Source organism: Balaenoptera borealis (genome assembly GCF_965194805.1).
Source record: "Balaenoptera borealis genome assembly, chromosome: 3".
NCBI lineage: Eukaryota > Metazoa > Chordata > Mammalia > Artiodactyla > Balaenopteridae > Balaenoptera > Balaenoptera borealis.
In genome coordinates, this window is record NC_138866.1 from 91,953,611 (window position 1) to 91,973,428 (window position 19,818).

Below are 19,818 nucleotides of genomic sequence, written 5' to 3' on the forward strand. Positions count from 1 at the left end.
TCCATGCTCCAAAATTGAGTACACACTGTACTGTCACAGGGAAGGGGTCTGCCAATGAAGACCTGACAATAAAGTACTTAAGACTGATATACCAAAATAAAATATAAAATAGGAGTTTACAAAAACAATTTTGACAATAGCAGAGAGGACCCTTTTCATTTCTGAGCAAAAATGCATTTCATTAAATGTACTATCTCCTAAAATGAATAAACCGGTCACTTGAGAATGCTCTGTTTATTTCCTCTATTATACTACAACATTCTCCATGTCTTTGGGAAAAAAAATATTGTGCGGGAACTGTGGGATAAGCATGCAAGTGGATGGAACAACACAATTGCACCGGTTCTTACAACTCACTTCTACATAAGGAGAAAGTGTTATTCATTAGTATGGCCCAGTCTTAGCCAATATTCAGTTTGGAAAGACACTGGGTTAAGATCAGAATGATGTGAAATTCCAAGTTCTAGAGTTGATGAAGAATCTCTTTTTAAATGAATAAAGGATTTTGAAATAGAATGTGCATGATCATGCAATCTTAAATGTCTGAAGGAAAAACTACTAAAGTTATTATTTAATGCAGGACCAGCCGTAGAAATTTTAATTAACTATTTTCCTCAAATATGAGGAACATTACCATGGCATTCCTTCTTCTCTTCTGTTGACTTCTCTGCCTCTTACCACCCCTACCCCAAACCGTAATTGTGATTATCCCTAAAAGCCTAGAATATGTTTTTTTAAAATTTTTATTTTATATTGGAGCACAGTTGATTAATAATGCTGTGTTAGTTTCGGTTGTACAGCAAAGTGATTCAGTTATACATAAGCAGGTATCTACTCTTTTTCAAATTCTTTTCCCATTTAGGTTATTACAGAATATTGAGTAGCATTCCCTGTGCTATACAGTAGGTCCTTGTTGGTTATCTATTTTAAATATAGCAGTGTGTACATGTCAATCCCAAACTCCCAGTCTATCCCTCCTCCCCACCCTTCCCCCCTGGTAACTGTAAGTTCGTTCTCTAAGTCTGTGAGTCTAGAATACACTTTTATCTGCTTCTGGAACTATACATCCCCCTGGGTAAACAATTAAGTACCAGAATGTTTGAGTGCATTGGCTCTGAAACCAGACTGTCAAGGATAGACTCCAAGTGCTATCACTTACTCAGGTGTCCTCAGGCAAGTTACCTAACTTTCCTGTGCCTCAGTTTCCTTATCTGTAAATGAGAGACAATAATAGTAATTATCTCAGAAGTTCACATGATAATTAAATGAGTTAATAAATGTAAAGTACTTAGAAACAGTGCTTGGTACACAGTAACTCTTTAATACATTTTTAAAAACATCATTTTGATAATGATGGCTTCAAAGATTAACTTTGTACCAATGACTCCCAAATTTCTATCTCTATCCCTATCATCTAGTTTTCTTAATTTTAACAATAATGTCAAATTTTGTTGAAAAATAAAATGAAATTTGGTCTTATCTTTATATAAAACTGGGATATATCCACCCATCAGACATTTATTTAATACCTATTTTAAGCTAGATACTTTTTTCTGGTGGCAGGGATATAGAGGCAGATGATTCTTTGTTCTCTATTGGGTGAGAAAAACAAGTAAAAAGAAATGGTTACATTACAATGTAATAAATATTTGGACTGAGGTATATAGGGGCTATAAAAGTATTGAAGAGATTGTCTAAATCAGACTTTTGCTCAAACATTGTGAGTTATCTATACATGTAAAATTATCCTGAAACTTGGCAGCTTAAAAGAACAAACATTTATTACTGCATAGCTTCTGCAGGTCAGGAATCAGGGCACAGCTCAGCTGGATACTTCTGACTCAGGGTCCCTCTCACAGGCTGCAATCAAGATACAGGCAGGGGCTGCAGTGATCTCAAGGATCAAATGAAGGAGGCTCTGCTTCTAGGCTCACTCATGTGGTTGTTGGCAAGATTTACTTTCTCATCGGTTGTTGGACTAAGGGTCTCAGTTTCTTACTGGCTGTTGGCTGGAGGACTTCCTCCCTTCCCTGCCACGTGGGCTTTCCACAGGGCAGCTCACAACTTGGTAGCTGGAAGGCTCCGAAAGAGCAAGCAACAAAGGTCGAGCAGGACTGATGTCAGTCTTTCTGTAGCTGAATCTCAGAAGTGACATTCCATTATGTTTGCCATATCCTATTTGTTAGAAGCAAGTCATAGGTTCAGCCCATACCCAATGGGAGGGAATTACACAAGGGCATGAACCAGAAGGCAGGGATCATTGAGGACCATTTTAGAGTCTGCCAACCCCAAATATGATGAATTATATTTGTCTTTTTTGTTATTTAACTCCTCCACTTTCTCTATTTTCTCCTACTCCTTCACTCTGCATAGATGCATTAGCTAAAAAGTGTTATTTTTCCACTTCAGGAAAGCCAGAGGACTCCAGTAAGCCCTGAGAAAAACTAATAAAAATGTTCTATATTCTGAATAGCTTCAATGTAAAATTTCAGTGAGAAAGATAAATTCAGTGATCATACAGTCATCATAGATAATTATGGGAACTCTGGACACAAATTTCATTATCAGCTATCAAGTTCTTGGAATTAACACAACATTGTAAATCAACTATACTTCAATAAAAAATAAATTAAAAAACAGAAAAAATATTTTAGAAAAAAGGTGTTGGAGAAAACATTACCGGGCTCTGCCACCAACCACTAATATCACGCTCAAGGAGAATTCTAGCCTGGATCGTCATGTCAGAAAAGTATGCATGGCTCAGGGAATGGTAGACTCTGTTGCCAGCTCTGCTGCATGAATCACTTGGGTAAGCTACTCACCCTCTTTGAGCTTTGGTTCCCTCATCTGTAAAGTGGCTGTGATGGGTGCCTGCTCTGTCCACTGTCCCAGGAGTCGTGTCATTTCTCGCAATGATACATAGGAAGATTCAATAAATGTTTTGAAAAATTGTAAAATGCTGATGAATGTGAGGCATCATTATCACTTTGTTCATCATTAGATCTAGGAATATTTTTTCTTATCAGCAGGCATTACATTTTACAAGCTCAGAAAGCATCATGGAAAGCCCCATTACTTTCTTTCTTTCTTTTTTTAAATTTCTTTTTTGAAGTGTAGTTGATTTACAATGTTGTGTTAATTTGTGCTGCACAGCAAAGTGATTCAGTTATACATATATACACATTATTTTTCATATTCTTTTCCATTATGGTTTAATCACAGCATAATGAATATAGTTCCCTGTGCTATACAGTAGCACCTTGTTGTTTATCCATTCTATATATAATATATAGTTTACATCTGCTAATCCCAAACTCCCAATCCATCCCTCCCTCCAGCACCCCCCCACCCCCAGCAACCACAAGTCTGTTCTCTATGTCTGTGAGTCTGTTCCTGTTTCATAGATAAGTTCACTTGTGTCATATTTTAGATTCCACATATAAGTGATATCATATGTCATTTGTCTTTCTCTTTCTGCTTACTTCACTTAGTATGATAATCTCTACGTCTATCTAAGTTGCTGCAAATGGCATTATTTCATTCTTTTTATGGCTGAGTAGCATTCCATTGTATATATGTACCACATCTTCTTTATCTATTCATTTGTCGATGGACATCTAGGTTGTTTCCATGTCTTGGCTATTGTGAATAGTGTTGCTATGAACATAATAGTGCATTTATCTTTTTGAATTATAGTTTTGTCCAGACCCATTACTTTCTTTCTAAGTGGTGATTTCTTTCCGATCTTTATGGAATGAAATACTCTCCTAAAAGATTTCATGCTCTAGATATCCAATTCCTCCTTTCCCGACCCCCACATATACTCATACTCTTCCCACATTCTCAGTGAACTGGTGTTATGAATCCTTGTATTGTTGGTGGACAAATCCATGCCCATCAGAAATATAAACACAAAGACTGATATTTTTATAATCACAATAAAAATTAGCTAAAAATAAAAGTAATCTATTATGAATGGTTTTCATACCTTTCAAATTTCACTTCTAGACATCTAAAAATTTTGTATTTAACCATTTGTTTGAATAATCCAAGGCTGATGAGAATCCTTAAGTTACAAGTCTCAGAACAGACTGATTTAGTTCTGTAGTTTGCTTTCTCCTTGTGTTCCAGAGCCACCCAAGTTAATTCCATGTGCCTGTGGTCAGTGAGACTCTGGAGGTTGTCTTGATTGAAATATGGGAGAAGTGCCCTGGGAAGAATTTTGAGAATCTGCTAGGGCAGTGTTCTCCACACTTCCTGGATCATGTATCCCATGAGTAAAAGCTATGTGAGCACACTCCCTGACAGATATAATTTTAAATTTATAAATTATATACATATCAATCTGCATTTATATATTATGCATATTATAAAAGATATGCAGTCTATGGATAGAAAACAGTGAGATGAAATAAAATATTTTAAAAATAAAATTTAACACTACATTTATTTTTGGTACACCAAACCTTTTATCCTCAAATTATAGAGATTTGTATGGATGTCTAGATAGTTGGTTTATAAATGCTGTGCAAACTAAACTGGCATCATACTATCATTTGCTAATGTTGAAAAGTATAACATACACTTAGGGCTAGGTTCACTGTTTATAATAATGATGTATGTCCATATTTCAATTGATATTTTTGAAAATTTTAATTTTTTTTGGCCTATATCTTGGCAGAACTGATTGGATCACCACTAATTTTGTCTCTTAGTGTAGCTGAAAAAGAGCTCCTTCAAGGAATAGAGGAAATATCCTTCTGTGTTTTTAAAAAAAATTTATTCTTGCATTATAAATATTATCATCAAAGTTTCTTTTCAGGAAACTTTTTTTTTTCCTTTTTAAAAAAACTTTTATTGAAATATAGTTGATTTACAATATTGTGTTAGTTTTAGGTGTACAGCAAAGTGATTCAGATACAAACACACACACATACACACACGCACACACACACACATATGTATTCTTTTTTAGATTCTTTTCCATTATACGTTATTACAAAATATTGAGTATAGTTCCCTGTGCTATACAGTAGGTCTTTGTTGTTTACTATTTTATATATAGAAATGTGTATATGTTAATCCCAAACTCCTAATTCATGATCCCCCACTTTTCCCCTTTGGTAACCATAAGTTTGTTTTCTATGTCTGTGAGTCTATTTCTGTTGTGTAAATAAGTTCATTTGTATCATTTTTCAGATTCCACAGGTAAGTGATATCATATGATATTTGTCTTTCTCTGTCTGACTTACTACACTTAGTATGATCATCTCTAGGTCCCTCCATGTTGTTGCAAATGGCATTATTTCATTCTTTGTTACGGTTGAGTAGTATTCCATTGTGTATATATACCACATCATTTTTTTTTTTTTGGAACATCAAATGCTTTTTATTTTTAATTTTTTAAATTAATTTTTATTGGAGTATAGTTGATTTACAATGTTGTGTTAGTTTCTGCTACACAGCAAAGTGAATCAGTTATACATATACAGATACCCACTCTCTTTTAGATTCTTTTCCCATATAGGTCATTACAAAGTATAGAGTTCCCTGTGCTATACAGTAGGTTCTTATCAGTTATCTATTTTACATATAGTAGTGTGTATATGTCAATCCCAATCTCCCAATTTATCCCACCCCCCTTTTCCCCTTGGTAACTATAAGTTTCTTTTCTACATCTGTGACTCTATTTCTGTTTTGTAAAAAAGTTCATTTGTACCATTTTTTTAGATTCCACATATAAGCAATATCATATGATATTTGTCTTTCTCTGTCTGACTTACTTCACTCAATACGACAATCTCTAGATCCATCCATGTGGCTGCAAATGGCATTATTTTGTTCTTTTTTATGGCTGAGTAATATTTCTTTTCAGGAAACTTTTAAAGCTATTGGTCTATTAGTAAGTGTCAATTTAGTTAAACCAAATGATATAATCTATAAATCTGCTTAACCACCCAAAGAAAACAGCAATATGTTGTGGAACTCAGACAACACAAGAGCAAACATGTTATTACTATCCCTCAACAGAGTAGAGTGCAGACTGAAATATCAACTGAGTGAGGGTACCTGTCTACTAAATATTAGTAAAGTGCAACTTCTTTTTTATTTTTAAAGATAGAAATATATATATATATATATATTCCACCCAGAGCTGTGTATACCCCAGTTTGGAGACCACTGTACTGGATCTCTTAGGGTTCATCCAAGTCCCTAGTGAGACCTGGGCCAGGATGGGTTATGCAGGGAGGGGGCACAAGAATGTAAACAGATACCCCTGCTACAACCAAAGAGCTCCAATTTCATTTTATATTATATTTTATACATTAAGCTTTCTAATAAATTTTCATTAGAACAAAGTATTACATAGCTAAGGCACATTTGAAACTTTCTTCTGGAGAAACTTAGAAGTCCATGACCCACAGTTCTGACAAATGTTTGAAACTGAACACCGAACAGTAAAGTTGTAAAAATAGTCTTTTACTAAAGAGCTAAATATACTGGTTTTTTAAGTTCCTGGGTTTTATGTTTGTTTTATTTTTCTTACATGTAAAATCACAGACTTATAACTAAAAGAGAAAATACTTTTAGCCAAACATGCTATGAAAAGTTTTGAATGTAATTAAATGCTAAGTAAAGCATTAGTTACAAAATGCATTAAAATTTTTTTCTTAACTGAGACATTAAAAGAAGTTAAAAGTTTTGAATATTTTGGAAACATCATATTAAAGCAAAGCTTAAAAAAGGATATGGTTCTTTCACTATTTCAGTGAGTTTAATCTTGACTTGTCTAGGGGCTTTGGAAATACCAGCTAGCTCATGCATCTTAAGATAATATAAAATCAGTGGACTCTGACCTCCAAAATTGAAGAGAACACGGTTAAACTCTGGGCCACTACTGCTATAATGGGACTGTAAGGGGTAGGAAAAAAAAAAACAACGAATCAATTATTACTTTTGTGTCTTTTTAAAGAACTGTAAATAAAATATAACTGCATTATAACCATAAATACAATTATTATCTGGTATATTAAAACAAATAAAGGGAAATTCTGCAAGGCATCTTAATTAATTTACTAAAGTATGAGACTATGAGTATGTGCAGTAAGGCTCTGCTAGTCTTTTACCATGAAGACAGGCCAATAGAGATCATTCTATCTGAAGAACAGAAAGAGAAAAGAATGAGCAGAGCCCCAGAAAAAGGGGCAGGAAAAAATATGAAGAAATAATGACTGAAACTTTCCAAGTTTTACGAAAAACACATCCAAGAAGCTTAACTCCAAGTAGGATAAATTCACGTCTAGATGCGTCATAGTCAAAGTGCTGAAAGACGAAGACAAAAAGAAAAATCTCAAAAGCAGCGAGAGAAAAACAACATATAAGAGAACCCAAATAAGGTTAACAAGGTGATTTCTCATCAGAACAAAGAGGCTAGAAGCCCATCACAGTGCTGATGAAAAAAACTTTGACCACGAATTCTGTGTCAAGGAAACAACCACCATAATTATAATTGCTCCAATATTCTACTATTGACTTCTTGTGGGATGCAAGTATAGCAACTACTCATATGTTAAGTCTTTCCTCAATTTTTATAACGCCTAGATGAGAGATTTATTGTTGATTCCACTTCTTGTGGGGAAGTAAGATTTTATTCTCATTTGTTTTTACTAATATGTAAAATTCTCTTGTGTTTTGTTTGCTTATGGTCAATTTTTCATTGTATTCATTCATAGCTGCTCCAAAATTATTTCAAATAGTGGTAATATTGTAATCAAAAGCAGTTCTTTGATGGTGAAAACTTGATGTCAATATCAGCTGTTTTTTCTGTAATGTAAATCATTTACTTCTCCATAGTCTCCCATGACAATTCACATCAGGTTATATACCTAGCCTGATCTTAAAACTTGCATGCAAAACCGCACCAAGCATTTTCCTGGCTTTTGCCTGGTGTATTATAAGATAGAAACTCTATCTTACTGAAGTTTTAGGAACAGACATTCCTGTTCTTTTTCTGCAGTTACGAGTTTTTAAACTAAGAAAACCACAGTACACAGATCCTTCTTCCTCTATGAGAAACCATGATTGTTTTTTTTTTAAGCGTAGTTCAATCAGGCAAGAGCAGATTGAAAGCAGGGCTCCAGAATGAACGTAATACACAATTATTGTCTAATCAGCACAGAGTAGATTCCACATGTTTAAACAGCCCACGAATACAGTAGATTTTGGTGTCAACAACATTCTACTTTTGACATATACAGAGCTTACTGTTAAAAGTGATTCCCAAATCTTTTCAGAGGCCTCCAAGGCAAGGCTTTATTAACCTATACTTATGCAGTTGTAATTTTGGACCTCTATACTTTTTCCACAGTAATAGTTTATCTTCTAAGATCAGGCCTGTTACCCCAGCCTGTTGTAAACTTTTGGTCATCCAATATATTCATAGTTCTTCCAGGTTTTATGACTTCTACATGGCTAATGAAAAATGGCAAGCATATTTTTATCAAAGTTGTTGATAAAATATTGTGCATGAGACAGGGCCAATGATGCAGCAATACGGTGTACTGCCAAAGACATATCTGCAATTTGCTTTCTATCTTTTAATAGCGATATCTGAAAAAAGTTATTGTCAGTTACAAATCCATCTGTCCATATTTCTTCAACTTGTAAACAAACTATAAAAGACCATTTTTAGTGCTTGCTGAAGATCAGATATACAATTTCTATTACATTTCCTTGATTTCTAAATTTAGCAACCTTACCCTCCTCCTCTGCTCCCATGCACTCCCCTGCCTCCCGCCCCCTGCAGCCAAGATGGTGCAATATTGCCATCTACCCCAAATGGACTCCCAGAGTCGCCAATTTCTATCCTAAGTACGGACATCCTTGGCAGCACTGTGAAGGTTGGAAGAGAGTCTATATACCTGGATTATTAAAGACCAGGAAATATATGAATACTGACTTTCAGAAAGTGGTTTTTGTATAGGCATAATATAAAATTTAAAATAACGGTCAGCCTTGACTAGATAATTCAGACAAAATTTTAACAAAAAAGACTGCAACAGATTTAAAACCCAATTGGCTAACAAGTTAAGAGATCAAATTCAGAAGTTCAAGCCAACGGTCTCATCAAATCTTGGCTAAAGCAACACAAGGTGGCAAATCCATAGGACCTCTGTTTGGGAGGCACCTTCAAAAATGTGGAGAAAGCAAGTATTCAAGACTTAAGATCAAGAGTACCTACATATGGTCATTTATTCCGGGACCATGGTTTAAGAGGCGGGGACAGGTCAACCACTGTTGAAAACGCCATTGAAGTTTTCTCTGCAACTTTGACTCTTATTGAGATCAGAGCCATGTCTGTATGTCAACCCAAGGAGAAGCAGTGCCAGAAGTATGAGGAAAAGATAAACGCTATTCATTTTCCTTAGAGATGAGGATAGTTTCAGAAATAAATATGACTTTAATATTAAGATTAACCTCTCCAATAAATCTCTTCTGATTATTAATTTTTTTCTAAAATATATATCAAGAGTGTAATAACCAACATTGTCCATGTGAAACTGTTCAATTAATTAAACTGGAAATTAAAGAAGGACATTTTTTATAATTATTATACTCCAAACCTTTGTTGGTAGTCCTGATAATCTTGATTCTTCCTTGGATGCGGGCATTGTATATCCTTCTGGGTTCTTTAAAATTTTTGTCATATTGAAGTCTATATCTAAAACAGAAAATAAAATATTTTCTTAAATTCTTTCTTTCTTCACAAAAGGCATGATATCCCTTCTTTTTCCTAGCAATGCATCTTAAACATGCAGAGAGGTAAAAATGTATGAGAGAAGGTTAGGATATTGTTATAGCTTGCCCCAGTCAGAGGAAATGAATATTCCATCTCATTTTACCCAACAGGGCTTTAGAGTTTTCAAATTCATTCATGTACACTATTTCACATCATCCTCACAAACCATTTTATGAGCTAAGTAACATTTCCCACAATTTATAGATTAGAAAACTAAGGTTAAGGAAACTCTATGACTTTTTCTAAGAGTAAGTCTTGCTCTAAGGTGATAGTTGTTCACATCTCTGAATCTATAAAAACCACTGAATTGTATTCTTTAAATGGGTGAATTGTATGGTATATGAACTATATCAATAAAGCTATAATTAAAAAAAAAAAACAGTACAGGAAGAGGATGCAGACCTAGGTCTTTTGCTTCTGATTTCAGAGCTCTTTCCATGACCCTCTAGTTAAATGCAATAGGAGGCTTTGGTCTCTGCATGTTAGAGTCTACCTTTTCCATATACTGACAACATACCCAGATAAGGAAAGACTTGGTAATTTTTCATTGCAACCAGTGTAAATATGCATGAGGGTACCCAGGGAGTCTTGTCTTAAAGGAGAACTATATGATTTAATCAGCCATGTCAGTCAGCCTAAAAGCATATGCTAATTATTAAGGATATCTTAATGTAGAGCAGAGAAAACAGGTGATCTGAGAAGTTTGTACTAGATTCTGGCACTGACAATTATTACCAGTTACCAGGTAGACAAATCAGATCTACAGATTGTGATGTTGATGACAAACCTAGAAGAGTTGAAGAAAGTCACTTGAATTAATTTTTGACATTACCCATTAAAAGATATTAGATACTAGCCTGAAATACTTGAGGCAAATAGGCATTTATCTCTGGCAGAGATGAAAGAACTAGTTAGCAAGGAACCTGTATTTTAAAATTTTGAGTGGAACCAAAGTTAGATTGAGTTGGGAGTTAGAATGGCAAGAAAGGTAATGAACCATATAATTTCTCTACTTTAAAACTTGCTCAAAAGCATACAACCCATTATGGAGAAGAATCTGACAATATCTACCAATAATACAGACATTTTTCTTTGACTCAGCAATCCCTCTCCTGAGAATATATTCTACAAAATCTCCTACATAAGCACAAAAAATATATGTACAGGTTTAATGATTATAGCATAATTTGTAAAATTTAGAGATTATAAACAACCTATGCATTTAGCAGTCAAGTACTGGTTGAAAAAACTATGGCACTCCTATTTGATGGAATACTATAAGCTGTAAAAAAAAAAAAAAAAAATGAGCAAGATCTCCATACAGATGTGAAGATATCTACAGGTCATATCATAAAGTGAGGAAAGCAAGTTGCAGAACAGTGAAGAGAGTATATTACTTGATTGAATATATACAATATATAAAATATACTACTCAGTGTAAATGGGAAAGAATGTATACGATGTATACAATATACTACATTCAGTGTAAAAGGGAAAGAATAAAAATAAGGCAAATATCTATTGTATTTGCCTTCATTTGTATAAAGAAACACTGAAAAGATAAATAAGAAATGAATAAAAATATTCTCTTTGGGAGGAATGATTAAAAACAAAACATGCTCAATTTTGAATCATTCTTAAATACATATTTAGGTGCTATTACTTAACTTCTAGTCACTATGAACAGATATGCTACTAATGACAAAAGGACCTCTACTTCATGTATACCATACCCACAATAAAAGCCTTAGAAGATTGCTTGAACTTTGTTGTAAAATTACTGTCAACAGACTAATATCAGGCAAAGATTCTAGGCTTGGAGTAACAGCAATAGACATAAAAAGTAAGAGATTAATGAAAAACACAAAGCAAAGAAATTTTAGAAGTGAAAGAGTCAAAGAAAAAAACCCTACATAAAGGAAAAACCCCACCCTGATATGATAAGAGTAATAAGTAACCTTAAAATCACTGAATTTACTAGCTTTTCTCCCCCTGCATTCCTCTAGTTTGTTGATTTATTTTAGGTAAAAATATTAATTTTGTCCCTGATTATAGTTTTTGTATCTCCTCTGTTCTCAGCATCTCTGAATGCTAGGGAAGGTCATCGGAAACACCGATATTGACTCTACTTGATAAAACTATGAGAAAGTATGTCTCAACTGTTCTTATTAAGTCTTTAGAAATTTCACTAGTGACAAAATATTCCAGTCTTACTACACCGATGCTGGAAAAATTTCATTTTCATAATTATCCCCTTTTTATTTTAGGGATATTACATCTCTTAAAAGGGAGACACTTATGCAAGTAAGTATGGTTACCTTTATCCACTTTCGTAGTTTTTATTCTAATAGTCTTTCTGAGATGCAAAAAACTCATATATCTTAGCAAAATTAAAGTTCATGCAGGCCATATATAATATTATATATCAATAAACTACAGAAACAGAAAAAATGTTAATTAGTTAAAAAATTAAATTAAAAAAAAAAGATGCTCACTGAGGTCAGGAGAACAATGCATGAACAGAATGATAGTTTCAACAGAAATAGAAAATACAAGAAAGTACCAAACAGAAATCACAGAGCTGAAGAATACCTGCACTGAAAAATACATTACAGGGGATCAACAGCAGGTTAGAAGAAGCCAGAAAAAAGAATTAGCAAACTCAAACACAAGGCAATGGAATTCATCCAATCAAAGAAGTAAAAAGAAAAAAAGATTTAAAAAGTGAAGATAGCTTCAGTGACTTGTGGGACAACATTAAACAGACCAACATTTGCATTATAGGGGTCCTAGAAGGAGAAGAGATAGAGAAAGGGGCAGAACATTTATTTGAAGAAATAATAGCTGAAAACTTCCCTAAACTGGGGAAGGAAATAGACATCCAGATCTAGGAAGCCTAGAGAGTTCCAAGTAAGATGAGCCAAAGAGACCCACACCAAGACACATTATAATTAAACTGTCATAACTTAAAGACAAGGAGAGAATCTTAAAAGCAGCAAGAGAAAAACAACTTGTTATGTGGAAAGGAACCCTCCATAAGACTATCAGCAGGATTTTCAGCAGAAACTTTGCAGGTCAGAAGGAAGTGGCATAATATATTCAAAGTGTTGAAAACAAAACAAGACAAAACAAACAAACAAACAAAACCTACTAACCAAGAATTCTCTACTCAGACAAGTTGTCCTACAGAATTGAAGGAGAGATAAATAGTTTTCAAATAGTTTTCCAGACAAGCAAAAGGTGAAGGAATTTATGACCACTAAACTGGCCTTCCGAGAAATGCTGAAGGGACTTCTTTAAGCTGAAATGAAAGTGCTAATCAGAAATAGAAAAACATATGAAAGTACAAATCTCACTGGTAAAGGTAAACATATAGTAAAATTCAGAAAAATCTAATGTTATAAAGGTGATGAGTTAATCACTTATAATTCTAGTACAAAGGTTAAAAGAAAAAAGTAGTAAAAATAACTATAACTACTATAATTTGTTAATGAATATGCAAGATAAAAAGAAACTGTGACATCAAAAACTAAACAAGGGGGAGGAGTAAAAATGTAGAGCTTTAGAATGTGTTTGAACTTAACTTGTCAACTTAAAATAGACTGTTATAAATATGTTATTTTACGTAAGCCTCATGGTAATCACAAAGCAAAACATTATAGTAGATACATAAAAGATAAAGAGAAAGGAATCTAAGCGTGCCACTAAAGATTATCACCAAATCACAAAGGAAGAGAGCAAGAGAAGAAGAAAGGAACAAAGGAATTTTTTTTTTTTCACACACACACACTGTATTTTATTTTTACAAGAGATAAATCGACTGCCACCAAGCATTGTACATGGATGACCACAACAAAAGCAACAATGATTGCAATTACGAAACATGAAACACACTCATACTATGTCATAATATTGACATTCAGTCCAGTAATCCTCCACTGTAACAGCTCCTTTACTTTGCAGTGAAAATTGATTTGTATATTCTTTGCCTCTGAGTCCTTGTGGGATTTTTTTTTTTTTTTTACATTCAGACAGAAAGTCACAAAAATTATACTCATCCTCATCAGTTCACTCAGTCCCATGTAATTAATTTTTTTTTTCATCTTGATCTTTTGTTAGCACTTTTATGAGTTCATCAGTTTTTCATTAGAGTTCTGAAAATGCTTATTCATTCAGTTCAGCAGTACAGTCCGTTACCAGAAACCTGTACTTGTCAGAGTCTTTTCCATGAATTTCTTGAAGATGAAACCCTTTTATAGGAACATATTTGCAAAATCATCAGAGTACACCCAGAACTGTCTGTAAATGACAAAAGACTTAAAAATGACCATGGTTAAAGATTTGATGAAAGTTCATAATAATGCAGTTGACAAGAAAATTAGTTATTTCTGAGATATACATTTTAAAGTAATAACTAGGATTATGACTTATAACATTATACCAGAACATATAAGATTTTTAGAAATTTCATGTAATGTCTGAAACATTTATATTAACATATTTCCATACATATTTCCATACAAGTACAAATATAAGATTTTTAGAAATTTCATGTAATGTCTGAAACATTTATATTAACATATTTCCATACATATTTCCATACAAATACAAATATGATTTTTAGAAATTTCATGTAATGTCTGAAACATTTATATTAACATATTTCCATACATATTTCCATACAAATACAAATATAAGATTTTTAGAAATTTCATGTAATGTCTGAAACATTTATATTAACATATTTCCATACAAATAACCCAATGAAAGTTTAGTATGAGTTGTTTTGTTTGTTTTTTTTATACTGCAGGTTCTTATTAGGCATCAGTTTTATACACATCAGTGTATACATGTCAATCCCAATCGCCCAATTCAGCACACCACCATCCCCACCCCACCGCAGTTTTCCCCCCTTGGTGTCCATATGTCCATTCTCTACATCTGTGTCTCAACTTCTGCCCTGAAAACTGGCTCATCTGTACCATTTTTCTAGGTTCCGCATACATGCATTAATATACGATATTTGTTTTTCTCTTTCTGACTTACTTCACTCTGTATGACAGTCTCTAGATCCATCCACGTCTCAACAAATGACTCAATTTCGTTCCTTTTTATGGCTGAGTAATATTCCATTGTATATATGTACCACATCTTCTTTATCCATTCGTCTGTTGATGGGCATTTAGGTTGCTTCCATGACCTGGCTATTGTAAATAGTGCTGCAATGAACATTCGGGTGCATGTGTCTTTTTGAATTACGGTTTTCTCTGGGTATATGCCCAGTAGTGGGATTGCTGGGTCATATGGTAATTCTATTTTTAGTTTTTTAAGGAACCTCCAGATTGTTCTCCATAGTGGCTGTATCAATTTACATTCCCACCAACAGTGCAAGAGGGTTCCCTTTTCACCACACCCTCTCCAGCATTTGTTGTTTGTAGATTTTCTGATGATGCCCATTCTAACAGGAGTGAGGTGATACCTCATTGTAGTTTTGATTTGCATTTCTCTAATAATTAGTGATGTTGAGCATCTTTTCATGTGCTTCGTGGCCGTCTGTATGTCTTCTTTGGAGAAATGTCTATTTAGGTCTTCTGCCCATTTTTGGATTGGGGTGTTTGTTTCTTTGATATTGAGCTGAATGAGCTGTTTATATATTTTGGAGATTAATCCTTTATCCGTTGATTCATTTGCAAATATTTTCTCCCATTCTGAGGGTTGTCTTTTCGTCTTGTTTATGGTTTCCTTTGCTGTGCAAAATCTTTTAAGTTTCATTAGGTCCCACTTGTTTATTTTTGTTTTTATTTCCATTACTCTAGGAGGTGGATCAAAAAAGATCTTGCTGTGATTTATGTCAAAGAGTGTTCTTCCTATGTTTTCCTCTAAGAGTTTTATAGTGTCCAGTCTTATATTTAGGTCTCTAATCCATTTTGAGTTTATTTTTGTGTATGGTGTTAGGGAGTATTCTAATTTCATTCTTTTACATGTAGCTGTCCAGTTTTCCCAGCACCATTTATTGAAGAGACTGTCTTTTCTCCATTGTATATCTTTGCCTCCTTTGTCATAGATTAGTTGACCATAGGTGCGTGGGTTAATCTCCGGGCTTTCTATCTTGTTCCATTGATCTATGTTTCTGTTTTTGTGCCAGTACCATATTGTCTTGATTACTGTAGCTTTGTAGTATAGTCTGAAGTCAGGGAGTCTGATTCCTCCAGCTCCATTTTTTTGCCTCAAGACTGCTTTGCCTATTCGGGGTCTTTTGTGTCTCCATACAAATTTTAAGATGATTTGTTCTAGCTCCATAAAAAATGCCATTGGTAATTTGATAGGGATTGCATTGAATCTGTAGATTGCTTTGGGTAGTATACTCATTTTCACAATGTTGATTCTTCCAATCCAAGAACATGGTATATCTCTCCATCTGTTGGTATCATCTTTAATTTCTTTCTTCAGTGTCTTATAGTTTTCTGCATACAGGTCTTTTGTCTCCCTAGGTAGGTTTATTCCTAGGTATTTTATTCTTTTTGTTGCAATGGTAAATGGGAGTGTTTCCATAATTTCTCTTTCAGATTTTTCATCATTAGTGTATAGGAATGCAAGAGATTTCTGTGCATTAATTTTGTATCCTGCAACTTTACCATATTCATTAATTAGCTCTAGCAGTTTTCTGGTGGCAGTTTTAGGATTCTCTATGTATAGTATCATGTCATCCGCAAACAGTGACAGTTTTACTTCTTCTTTTCCAATTTGTATTCCTTTTATTTCTTTTTCTTCTCTGATTGCCGTGGCTAGGACTTCCAAAACTATGTTGAATAATAGTGGTGAGAGTGGACATCCTTGTCTCGTTCCTGATCTTAGAGGAAATGCTTTCAGTTTTTCACCATTGAGAATGATGTTTGCTGTGGGTTTGTCATATATGGCCTTTATTATGTTGAGGTAGGTTCCCTCTATGCCCACTTTCTGGAGAGTTTTTATCAGAAATGGGTGTTGAATTTTGTCAAAAGCTTTTTCTGCATCTATTGAGATGATCATATGGTTTTTATTCTTCAATTTGTTAATATGGTGTATCACATTGATTTATTTGCGTATACTGAAGAATCCTTGCATCCCTGGGATAAATCCCACTTGATCGTGGTGTATGATCCTTTTAATGTGTTGTTGGATTCTGTTTGCTAGTATTTTGTTGAGGATTTTTGCATCTATATTCATCAGTGATATTGGTCTGTAATTTTCTTTTTTTGTAGTGTCTTTGTCTGGTTTTGGTATCAGGGTGATGGTGGCCTCATAGAATGAGTTTGGGAGTGTTCCTTCCTCTGCAATTTTTTGGAAGAGTTTGAGAAGGATGGGTGTTAGCTCTTCTCTAAATGTTTGATAGAATTCACCTGTGAAGCCATCTGGTCCTGGACTTTTGTTTGTTGGAAGATTTTTAATCACAGTTTCAATTTCATTACTTGTGATTGGTCTGTTCATATTTTCTGTTTCTTCCTGGTTCAGTCTTGGAAGGTTATACCTTTCTAAGAATTTGTCCATTTCTTCCAGGTTGTCCATTTTATTGGCATAAAGTTGCTTGTAGTAGTCTCTTAGGATGCTTTGTATTTCTGCAGTGTCTGTTGTAACTTCTCCTTTTTCATTTCTGATTTTATTGATTTGAGTCCTCTCCCTCTTTTTCTTGATGAGTCTGGCTAACGGCTTATCAATTTTGTTTATCTTCTCAAAGAACCAACTTTTAGTTTTATTGATCTTTGCTATTGTTTTCTTTGTTTCTATTTCATTTATTTCTGCTCTGATCTTTATGATTTCTTTCCTTCTGCTAACTTTGGGTTTTGTTTGTTCTTCTTTCTCTAGTTTCTTTAGGTGTAAGGTTAGATTGTTTACTTGAGCTTTTTCTTGTTTCTTTAGGTAGGCTTGTATAGCTATAAACTTCCCTCTTAGAACCGCTTTTGCTGCATCCCATAGGTTTTGGGTCGTCGTGTTTTCATTGTCATTTGTCTCTAGGTATTTTTTGATTTCCTCTTTGATTTCTTCAGTGATCTCTTGGTTATTTAGTAACGTATTGTTTAGCCTCCATGTGTTTGTCCTTTTTACGTTTTTTTCCCTGTAATTCATTTCTAATCTCATAGCGTTGTGGTCAGAAAAGATGCTTGATATGATTTCAATTTTCTTAAATTTACTGAGGCTTGATTTGTGACCCAAGATGTGATCTATCTTGGAGAATGTTCCGTGCGCACTTGAGAAGAACGTGTAATCTGCTGTTTTTGGATGGAATGTCCGATATATATCAATTAAATCTATCTGGTCTATTGTGTCATTTAAAGCTTCTGTTTCCTTATTTATTTTCATTTTGGATGATCTGTCCATTGGTGTAAGTGAGATGTTAAAGTCCCCCACTATTATTGTGTTACTGTCGATTTCCTCTTTTATAGCTGTTAGCAGTTGCCTTATGTATTGAGGTGCTCCTATGTTGGGTGCATATATATTTATAATTGTTATATCTTCTTCTTGGATTGATCCCTGGATCATTATGTAGTGTCCTTCCTTGTCTCTTGTAACATTCTTTATTTTAAAGTCTATTTTATCTGATATGAGTATAGCTACTCCAGCTTTCTTTTGATTTCCATTTGCATGGAATATCTTTTTCCATCCCCTCACTTTCAGTCTGTATGTGTCCCTAGGTCTAAAGTGGGTCTCTTGTAGACAGCATATATATGGGTCTTGTTTTTGTATCCATTCAGCCAGTCTATGTCTTTTGGTTGGGGCATTTAATCCATTCACATTTAAGGTAATAATCGATATGTATGTTCCTATGACCATTTTCTTAATTGTTTTGGGTTTGTTTTTGTAGGTCCTTTTCTTCTCTTGTGTTTCCCACCTAGAGAAGTTCCTTTAGCATTTGCTGTAGAGCTGGTTTGGTGGTGCTGAATTCTCTTAGCTTTTGCTTGTCTGTAAAGCTTTTGATTTCTCCATCAAATCTAAATGAGATCCTTTCCGGGTAGAGTAATCTTGGTTGTAGGTTCTTCCCTTTCATCACTTTAAGTATATCATGCCACTCCCTTCTGGCTTGCAGAGTTTCTGCTGAGAAATCAGCTGTTAACCTTATGGGAGTTCCCTTGTATGTTATTTGTCGTTTTTCCCTTGCTGCTTTCAATAATTTTTCTTTGTCTTTAATTTTTGCCACTTTGATTACTATGTGTCTCGGCGTGTTTCTCCTTGGGTTTATCCTGTATGGGACTCTCTGTGCTTCCTGGACTTGGGTGGCTATTTCCTTTCCCATGTTAGGGAAGTTTTCGACTATAATCTCTTCAAATATTTTCTCTGGTCCTTTCTCTCTCTCTTCTCCTTCTGGGACCCCTATAATGCGAATGTTGTTGCGTTTAATGTTGTCCCAGAGGTCTCTTAGGCTGTCTTCATTTCTTTTCATTCTTTTTTCTTTAGTCTGTTCCGCAGCAGTGAATTCCACCATTCTGTCTTCCAGGTCACTTATCCGTTCTTCTGCCTCAGTTATTCTGCTATTGATTCCTTCTAGTGTAGTTTTCATTTCAGTTATTGTATTGGTCATCTCTGTTTGTTTGTTCTTTAATTCTTCTAGGTCTTTGTTAATCATTTCTTGCATCTTCTCAATCTTTGCCTCCATTCTTATTCCAAGGTCCTGGATCATCTTCACTATCATTATTCTGAATTCTTTTTCTGGAAGGTTGCCTATCTCCACTTCATTTAGTTGTTTTTCTGGGGTTTTTTCTTGTTCCTTCATCTGGTACATAGCCCTCTGCCTTTTCATCTTCTCTATCTTTCTGTAACTGTGGTTTTTGGTCCACAGGCTGCAGGATTATAGTTTTTCTTGCTTCTGTTGTCTGCCCTCTGGTGGTTGAGGATATCTAAGAGGCTTGATGGGAGGCTCTGGTGGTGGGTAGAGCTGACTGTTGCTGTGGCGGTCAGAGCTCAGTAAAACCTTAATCCACTTGACTGTTGATGGGTGGGGCTGGGTTCCCTCCCTGTTGGCTGTTTTGCCTGAGGCAACCCAACAC

At 34.5% G+C, this 19,818-nt stretch overlaps 1 protein-coding gene across 7 annotated transcripts in view; it reads right to left on the reverse strand.

Annotated features, from left to right (window-relative positions):
- Positions 1-19,818, reverse strand: part of FAM227B (family with sequence similarity 227 member B) — a 308,625-nt gene that overhangs the window by 71,836 nt on the left and 216,971 nt on the right. For 5 of the 7 annotated variants that reach the window (XM_082387962.1, XM_082387961.1, XM_082387964.1 and 2 more), the window contains 2 exons: positions 9,624-9,721; positions 3,951-6,912 (listed from right to left, as the gene is read on the reverse strand). In XM_082387962.1, the coding sequence (XP_082244088.1) occupies positions 6,721-6,912; positions 9,624-9,721 (290 nt within the window). In that variant the 3' untranslated portion in view covers positions 3,951-6,720. The other 2 variants (XM_082387967.1, XM_082387966.1) reach the window with 2 other exon arrangements.